This window comes from Aplysia californica, unplaced genomic scaffold, assembly GCF_000002075.1.
Source record: "Aplysia californica isolate F4 #8 unplaced genomic scaffold, AplCal3.0 scaffold00309, whole genome shotgun sequence".
In the NCBI taxonomy this organism is placed as follows: domain Eukaryota; kingdom Metazoa; phylum Mollusca; class Gastropoda; order Aplysiida; family Aplysiidae; genus Aplysia; species Aplysia californica.
Window position 1 is genome coordinate 235,555 of NW_004797579.1, and position 10,189 is coordinate 245,743.

A 10,189-nucleotide genomic window follows, 5' to 3' on the forward strand; every position below is an offset into this window, starting at 1 on the left:
TAAGATTCTTGTGTGATATCTATAGGCCCTATCTGGTCCCATTTCACTTTGATTACCCTGTCAAACAAGTCAGCCTTCGCCCCTGATGTCTCGTATTCATACTGAACATGGGATCAATCATTTGATTAAATTTCTATTTCACAACCATTTGATCGTTACTTTTGTACAATCCCTAATTTCGATTGCACAATTATTAGATAGCTGGCTGGGCCCCCTTTCGATGAAAGGAATGATCGGTGCATTAATATCAACTGAAAGTTATCGGCCTCCAATATTTACACTCTACTGGAATGGAGCAATAAATCTTGAGAGAAAAGTGACATGTGTTTCCAAGTTGCCAATAAATATATAATAGATGTATAGATTGATTCTCTCTATTCCGCTTTTGTGGTTGTACACTCCATAATTTCAAAGGTGTGACACAGTGCGCACGGTAGTGAACGGAAACCTCACTTGTTTACAATGGCATCTTAGAAGACGGACTTTCCCAAGATCAGATCTAAACGAAACTAATGAAAAACTGAAAAGTAAACTACAGTGACTTCACGGTCCTAAATGAAACTGTGCACCCTTTAAATTATTCTGAACCACCGTTAATTTGTTCAAATTCGAAAGTTAAGTGGTTCGGAAGTTTTAGGCGACGAAAGTGACGAACTTTCACATATATAATATGTAGAGATGTTTACTGCACAGTCACTGGCATATTTCTACTCTGCACAGGACCTTACATGTGAGACCAATCTTTCAGTGATTTCTACTGCACAAACGTTTCCTCGTTTCTATTGCATAAGCACGCGTTGATTTTTTGATTTTTTATTACACTTTTATTTGTCCCAGAAGGGCACATCGGTTTACAATGGCGAACATACATATACATACATAAATACATAATTATAAATACAAACATACATAAATACATGCATAAATACATACATAAATACACACTATTACACAATATTACACCAATACAGAACAGTTTACAAGCATACCACTGTCGGTCGCCACTGTGCAGCGCCCTGTATTTTGAGCTAGGGTTTTCGTGTCATGCTCAAGGTAACACCCCAGTGACCACCCATCTGATCCCCGTGTAACCGACACATTGTCGCCGCAAAATCAGCATCCGCGTGTTTCTATTATACCCAGGACTTTCCACGCGAGATCTATCATGCACTCATTCACTCGTTTCTACTGCACTATCATTTGACCATCTCTATCATTCTTTCATTCACTCGTTTCTACTGCACAATCATTTGATCATCTCTATCATTCACTCATTCACTCGTTTATAACAGCACAATCATTTGATCATCTCTATCGAACAATCATCCACCCTTTCTACTGTACAATCATTTGTTCATCTTTGTCGAACAATCATGCACCCTTCTCTACTGCACAATAACTCGATCATCTCTATCGAACAACAGTTTGCTTATTTCTAGGGCAAAATCCCTCGTATGCTTCAATTTAACAATCTTTCGCTCGTTTAATTTCTAATACACTAGCATTCGCTCATTTAAATTCTATTACACAATAATTCGAGCACGTTTATCGCACAATTATTCAATCATGTTTTCTGTAACCAGGATCTCCCACGCGAGATCAGGCGTCTGTCTCAGTTCCTGGGTATCTCTGTGAGCGACAGTCTTGTGGAGGAGATTTGTGAGGCTGCAGGGGTGAACAACATGAAGCAGTCCTTCGGCAAGCGTATGTCAAACAACATGGTTAGGAAAGGTAACAAAAGCAGCAACATCATCATCCTCCTCATCACGATCAGCAGCAGCAGCAACAGCATCAGTAACAGCAGCATCAGCAGCAACATCATCATCATCATCATCTCCATCATCATCATCAACATCATCAGTGTTTTACGGTAGAACAAATACTGGAGACTTGAATTTTGCTGTGTATATTCAATAAAAATGTCACCTTACATTCTCATTCTCTCTCTCTCTCTCTCTCTCTCTCTCTCTCTCTCTCTCTCTCTCTCTCTCCCCCCCTTTCTCTTTCTCTCTCTCTGCCATCGACACAATTTAGATATCTTTAAAAACTTTTGAAATTCTCTCTACTGGGGAATCGAACTCGGGTGTCCTGCGTGCGACGGAGCAGCTCCTAACCACCACGCCACAGACGCCGGTATGGTATATTACAGTATGGAATAGGATGACATGATGTTGCATGATATGAAATACTTTTATACTGTATTGTATTATAAGGTACGAGAGGGTGCGGTATTATAGTTTAGTATTCGTTAGCGTCCTACGGCACTTGCAACACAATAGGGTCATATAAGTGCCAAAGAGTAGGTGTTACAAGAAAGAAACAAACACAAAAAAGAAGGAGGATGGGTGAGGAGCAGACCACACCAGAGTATCAGCCAACCACCCGCAAATGTGTGGCCTGTTGTGGTATAATATGGCCCACAGAAATGTAAATTAATGGCTGTTTGCAAGGGCACTCAAGATTTGGAAGTAACCAACTTTTGGCGGACATTTTCTCGTTAATTTTGCCATCAGGCGACCTACACCTCTTTCAACTGCACAAATGGGCTCGTTTGTAGGATCTCTGTCCAAATCCCTTTATTTTCAGCTGAGAAGGATAGGCCTAGTTCGAAAGTACTTAAGCGAAGAGACCACAAAAACACTGGTAACATCTCTTATCCTATCTAGATTAGACTATTGTAACTCACTCCTGGCAGGTCTGAACAACAAATATTTGAATCGTTTACAAGTAATTCAAAACAATGCCGCTAGACTGATAACAAGATCTAAAAAACGAGACCATGTCACTCCATTATTAAAAGAACTGCATTGGCTCCCTGTAAAAGAACGAATAATATTTAAAATCTGCGTCATGTGTTTCAAATGTGTAAATAAAACTGCTCCTTTTTATCTACAAGAACTTATCAGTATATATAAACCAGGGAGAAACCTAAGATCATCGAACGATAACACCCTACTTGTGACACCTGTAAAATCATACAAATCATATGGAGAGAGATCTTTCTCATATCTTGGTCCATTTATGTGGAACAGATTACCCATGAAACTAAGACAAATAAGAACACTTGATAGCTTCAAAAGACATCTTAAACATTTTCTGTTCCTACAGGCCTATCCTTCATAAGCTTTTAACGTTATCTTTCATTACATTTGTTCTTTTCCTATGTCTGGATGAAAATAGTCTCTGTGTGTGTGTGTGTGTGTGTGTGTGTGTGTGTGTGTGTGTGTGTATGTGTGTGTGTGTGTGTGTGTGTGTGTGTGCATTAATGTATATTGCTTGAGAAGAAAGGAAGTAGTAAGAAAGGTTTTTGAAAAATGGGTATTCCAATGTAAAGCGCATTGAGCTACTTTTTTTGGAAATGCGCTCTATAAATGTTATATATTATTATTATTATTATTATTATTCAGTCAGGTATCTCGATTTCTAGTTTTCCATCATGATCAAGCTCTAATGTTACACCAATTTCTCCGTACATACCCAAAAATTGACGAGCGCCTGATTCAACCGTGTAGTGACACTTACTATGGAGCTACATTTTCATTTGGTCTGTTGCTGATCGGACACCTGTGTCCTCTAAGTCCTTATTTAGTTTTAGTAAGAGGTTTTTTTTACGGCCCTTGCAACACAATAATGTCAAATAAGTGTGGAAGATTAGCGGTATTACAAGAGAGTAGAAAACGCAAAAAGAATGAGGAGAGATTTAAGAACGAGAGATGTTTGACAGGAAAGAAGAAGCAAACTACACCAGAGTACCCACCAACTACCAGCTACATCTTTAAATGTTATAATACCACTTTTATGGAGCAATTCGTTTGTACAAAAGTTATACACCAAATGAAAGCTTAGGATGTCTGCTACAGGACAGTACCTTTACTTTTCAACATAGTCGCCTTCTTTGTCGGTGCAGATCCGCCAACGTCGAATAAGTCGTCGCATGCCGTTCGGCGAAAAAAATCATGTGGTTTTACTCTGAACCAGCGACGCACATCTTCCTGAACTTCATCGTTATCTGCATAACGTTTTCCTTTGAGGTACCCTTTCAACTTAGGAAAAAGATAAAAGTCAGATGGAGCAAGGTCTGGACTGTATAATGGGTGCGGTAAGGTCTCTTGAAATCTGAGACTTTTCATGGCATCTTGAGTTTGTTGACTCGTGTGTGGACGGGTGTTGTCCTGGTGCAAAATTGCATTTTTTCCGGGCCGAACTCTTGACAGCCGTGCTCTAAGTTTTCTCAGGGTCTCAATATATCGTTCAGACTTGATAGAGGAACCCTGTTCCAAAATTTCCTTATGAATCAGACCATCGCAGTCCCAAAACATTGTCAAAAGCACTTTCTTGGCAGATGAAACAACATTGAACTTCTTGGGGCTAGGTGAGTCTGTATTCTTTCGATTGTCTTTTGTTCTCTGGGTCATAATGGTGTACCCAAGTCTCGTCTCCTGTTACTATACGGCGTAAGAAAGCTTTACCTTCATCGGTATAACGAGCCAGAAGTTCATCACTAATTTTAATTCAGTTCAATTTCAGCTCCGGTGACAACATATGGCGAACCCACCGTGCACAAACTTTCCTGTAACCCAACACATGGATAATACACTGAGCACTCCTTACAGAAATCTCTAGTCTAGTATTTCACTGACACCTCTTACTTTGATTCGCCGGTTCGCTTGGATGATCTCATCCACTCTCTCCTGGTGTTGAACATCACTGACAGAGTTGGGACGACCACAACGAGCTTGGTCATGCAAATCTGTCTCTGCTGGACTCCTTTGCCCATCTTTGAACAGTACTTACATCTACTCATGCTTCATCATAGACAAGCTTCATTCGCCTATACATATCGATGGGTGCAGCTCCCTCTCCAGTAAGGAACCCAATAACAGCTCTTTGCTTTAAGCGCACATTCGTAGGTTTGCTGGGCGCCATTTTCTCGGCGACGATGTACACAAGCTTCCATGATGTAAACAGCAATAGTATAAAGGTGTGACATGATAACATAATTCTGTTTTGGGGGTTTGAGAGTATACTTTTTTGGGTGGTTGTCCCTTGCCCATTTCTATGATATTGACGCCATCTGATTAGTAGAAAAATGTGCGTATGAGAGTGCCCAATAATGTATAGCGTACAAATTTGTTATGACACATAACTGTTACATGTAGATGTTTAAGATAATTATAGATGTTTGTGAAGGATCTGAGAGCAATGATGTACTTAGAAATGACCGTGATGGTGGTGGTAAGTGATGATGTGGGATGGTGCTTACATTTATAATTATAAGAAAACATGCTTCTGTTATTTGATTGTTGTTGTTTTTTAAAATAATGTTAGCGTTAGTCCAATCTTCCTCTGCTCTGATGAGTCACGAGGGATGTGGGCACCCGCTATCCCCTTCCCTACTGGAACCATCTTTAATGTCACCGTGAAGTTCCGAAATGGTGGGCACAGTCTCTGCTATGGTGACCTTGTTAGTGTTAGCCTATTCTATCGGACCAAGACAAGTGAAGAGAGGACGTAAGTAGGTAGCTAGTACAGTGGCAGTTATTATTTTTGAGGTTTCGTAAGGGGTTTGCAGGTAGCAAGTTCACAATTGGGTTAAAGACTTAATACTTATTTAAATATGAAATTGCGGAGATTCCCACACAGGATCCTCGAACCCGAGTCGAGAGGGAACAATTTACACACAATATTGTATCCCCTCGCCTCAGGGAGACTGGCCTCAAACTCCCCAATCAAGCACCTTGTGTCTGCATCTACACGGTCTCGTCATACATTCGTGTAATTTCCAGAATGACGTTTGAAAATGAATCTTAAATTTGACAAATCATTAACTGTGTATATGTTACAGCTAAATCTTTGGTTGGACAATACAATAGTGGACAAGTGTGTGTGTGTGTGTGTGTGTGTGTGTGTGTGTGTGTGTGTGTGTGTGTGTGTGTGTGTGTGTGTGTGTGTGTGTGTGTGTTTGTAACAGTTGCCGTACGTTTTAACCAATTTAATAGAAAAACTTTCTGTTGATCTTTAACACTTATAACACCCAAACCTCCTTCCTCAATCGATCTACACATTATCGTTCTTTTTACTTTCTTGCGTGCTTTCTTGTTTGAGTGCCTCTTCTGCCACAGAAACATAAAGAACAAAGTATCAATTGTATTCAAAACTCTTTTGGGTAAAGATAGTGACTGAATTATATAGGATATCTGAGACAGCAGGAAGGTTTTACAAATAATTACTTTCCCATATAGGGATGGATTTCTTTTCATCCATATTTTCATGATATTTTTCATATTTTCTATTTTGTTTATCCAATTAGGTTCTATGCGAGATGCTTCCTCTGTTGCACTAAAGTGAATACCTAGTATTTTAATTGTATTCCCATTAGGGACCCAACTGATTCCTCCTAATTTTTCAGTGCGTGTTCTATCACTTCCAATCCACATACCTTGTGATTTATCCTTGTTCAGCTTGAGCCCAGAGATGCTACCAAAAGAATCGATATCCAACAAGGCTGAAGCAAGGTCTTCTTGGTCTTTTAGAATCAGAGTGGTGTCATCAGCATACTGCAAAACTTTGCAAAAATTAAATATTTCCCCTGACAAAATTGTGCTCATTCCAGATATGCTGCTATTGTTTCTTAACTTTATTGACATCAACTCTGCAACAAGTACAAAAAGCAATGGACTTGTGCAGCAACCTTGTTTTATTCCTCGCTCTGTGTTGTGCCATTCTGACAACCATCCCCCATTTTGTACACAACATTCTGTGTTAGCCATTAAAACTCCCACCATATTTATAAATCCTTCTCCAAAGTTAAACTTTTTCAATGTGGCCAATATTGTTCCCTTTTCTACAGTGTCGAATGCGCGTTGAAAATCCAAAGATACCACCATACCTGGTAGATTTTTTTCAGATGCTACGTAGATAATGTCGTCAAGTGTCCTAATGTGCTCCGAAATGGACCTGCCTTTCAAGAAGCCAGTTTGGTTTTCATTTATTAAAACTGGCAAAACACGCTGTAGCCGTATAGCTAATATTTTGGAGAAGATTTTGTAGTCCGTGTTTGTCAACGTTATCGGTCTCCAGTTCTTTATATTGTCCCTTCGTAAATTTCCCCCTTTGTGTAATAAAGAAATAACGCCTCTTCTTTGAGTGGGAGATAACTCTTCCGTCTCTAGACACTGCTGGAAGTTTGTAAATAAAGGTTTCCTCAGTTTGCTCCAGAAGAATTTGTAAAAAGGGGCGGTAATTCCATCGATTCCAGGTGCTGAATCAATATTCAACTTATTAACAATAGCATCTAATTCAACAATGCTTAGTTCGTTATCACATATTTCTTTATCAACATTATCGAGTACTGGAAAGCTACATCCTTGCATGAAATCATCAACTCTGTTTGTTTCAATATTATGGTCTTTCTTATATAAACGTTCAAAGTGATTTTTAATGCTATCCACAATATCTACATGACCATACAGATTGTTGTTTTTGTCATCCTGTAAAGAAGTTATAACATTACTACCACCTCTCATTCGTTCCATCCGAAAAAAGTATTTCGTATTCTTTCCCCCTTCCTCAATCCATTTTTGTCTTGATCGTATTTGTGCTCCCCTGCCCTTATGTAGTTGATATATTTCTAATTCTTTCTTTTTGGATTCAAACTGTTTGAGCAATGTAAGTTCCTGGGTTTTTTTTTACTACTTGACCATTTAATTTCAAAAGTTCTTCCGTTATTAGATTTTCCCTTAGTTTGAGTGCTCTGAGAGTATACATAATATTGAAAGTCAATTGTGTCCAAATTTCATGAAGATATCTTGAAGAGTTTAGAAGTTATTGGAGAGGAGGCAAAACTTTTTGAACGACCCTCATATCTTGTCAGACAAAAGTGAACAATCTATACTAGAGTAAATAGGGTTTAACGCCCCAATCAACAATATAATAATAGATTATTTAAGACGTGTGACCTCCCATTTAACGTCCATCTCGGAAAAGACCAAGCCAAATGGGAAATTCTTGTGATATGTCATTCCCTAGGACACAATGTCGGACCGAGCTGAGACTCGGACCCAGGAACCCGCAATCTTACGATTACAGGTCCGATAGCCTAACCACTAGACAACTGACGCCACTGACTCTCATTCCAGATCGAAAACAATGTAATGTATGTTTGGAACCGTTTCAGTTCGTGGTGGCGGTGGCTTGGGGGTTAGGCACTCGGACTCGCAGCGTAAGGTCGCGGGTTCGAATCTCGTCATGGGTCCGACGTTGTGCCCTTGTGGGAAAAGAGCTTTATACGAATTTTCTTCACTTCTCTCAGGTGGGAATACCCGGATGTACACAGCGAAAGATCTTGACAGTTTGTTAGTGTTTTAGCGTGCACAATCTGCAGCTTGCATTGTGTACTTCCCCTGAAACGGAGAATGTTTCTGGTCGTTCTTATAGAATACCAATTATTTTTTTGAATTTCTTTTGAATGTCTCCTGATATCAGTAGCACTAGCTCGCGATGCGTAGAAAATCTAATCTAACTTAATCGCGAAGTAATTATGGCCTAGAAAGTTTAGATAGCCGTTGTTTAAATAACTAGGTAGTTTAATATCCCTTTAATCTGGTACCGCTCAATTTCAGACCGAGAGAGGGAGGGGGGAGAGAGAGAGAAAATGAAAGAGGGAGAAAGATGAAAAGACAGAGAAAGAAACAGACAGACAGACAGACAGACAGACAGACAGACAGACAGACAGACAGACAGACAGAGAGAGGGAGACAGAGCAAGAAAGACAGAAAAATGAGAGGGCGAGAAAGAGAGAGAGAGAGAGAGAACGAGAGAGAGAAAAAAAAAAAAGAGAGAGAGAGAGAGAGAGAGAGAGAGAGAGAGAGAGAGAGAAAGTGAAAGAAAGTGAAAGAAAGTGAAAGAAAGAAAAAGGCGGTGATAGAGAAAGATATATATATATATATACAGAGAGAGAGCGAGAGAGAGAGAGAAAGTAAAAGAGGGAGAAAGATAAAGAAAGAGAGGAAAGAAGAGAAAGGAAGAGAGAGAAAGAGAGAGGAAGACAAAGAAAGAGAGATAGAAAAAAGAGAAGGAGAGAAAGAGAGAGAAAGAGACAGCGAGAATGAGAGTCCGAATTCGGATAGCGAAGGAAAATTTTCACCTTTAAATTGTTCTCCTTTCACCTCCTTTCCTGCTCTCTTACAATGTTCTGTCGCCTGCTTTCGTTTCCCCTTTTTGCTCCATCCCCCTACCTCCTTTGCACCTCCTCTGGGCTCCTGACTCTTTTTGCAGCCTTTCTACTGCTACTCCTTGGCTCCTTCTTGTTGCTGTCTATCAGCCACATTCCTGATCGTATGGTAGATAAGATCTAACACCTAGCCTTCTCGGATACGGGAAAAAAATCTCGGAGGCCCCGTGTGCAAGTTGCTCACGTTTAAGATCCCTTGGGTGTCCAAAATCGATATGAGTGAGCTTCGCCCGCCACCCCGGCAAATTCAAAATATACTACTCACTGAAAATGTTTAATGTGTCCCTCGGGACAAACAGTAATGTATGATAGTGTATGGTGTGATGTGGCAAGGTCTGGAACAGAATTGCGTGTGTTACATTAAAATTCTTCAAGAAGCTGAACCATGAGATTCACGTGAACATCCGATAGGTCGAAATTAGATGGGTTATGAGTAACATAATATTAATCTTAGAAACCATCCTTTTTTTAGTTTTAGAGTTTTACAGTGGTTGCAACACAACAAGTTCTTATAAGTGCCGAAGGTTAGAGGTGTTACAAGAGAGTAAGAAACACAAAAAGAAGGAGGAGAGATCAGGACGATAGATGCCTTGATAGGAAGGAGGAAACAAACCACATCCATATAGTCCGAGCGTCAGATGAAAAAGCTTGTTTTGCGCCATAAAGTTTTTTTCTTTGGTGATTCTAACAGTTTTCATTGCTGATTTCAAATCTAATGGGGGCCAAATGCTACACTTTGGGTATTTTTGTTTAAAAGTGAAAATCCAAGATGGCCGCCAAAGAATTTCGAGTAAAAGATGTTGTGAGGGATATCATGCATTTAAAGACATAAAAATGTACAAACTTAATTAAATAGCATTCAGTGTGACAAAAGTAACCACTCTTGATGAAATACACTTCAAATATTCGATAAAATGGCAACTTCAAAGAAAACAAGATGGCCGCCATATAGTTTTC

At 39.6% G+C, this 10,189-nt stretch overlaps 1 protein-coding gene across 1 annotated transcript in view; it reads left to right on the top strand.

Annotated features, from left to right (window-relative positions):
- Window positions 1-8,097, top strand: part of LOC101847969 (sulfotransferase 6B1-like) — a 28,508-nt gene extending 20,411 nt beyond the window's left edge. Inside the window, exons 7-8 of the mRNA XM_013084688.1 lie at window positions 1,584-1,721; window positions 8,029-8,097. Coding sequence (XP_012940142.1) covers window positions 1,584-1,721; window positions 8,029-8,097 — 207 coding nt within the window. The remainder of the gene's footprint in view (window positions 1-1,583; window positions 1,722-8,028) is intronic.
- Window positions 8,098-10,189: the final 2,092 nt, after the last annotated feature.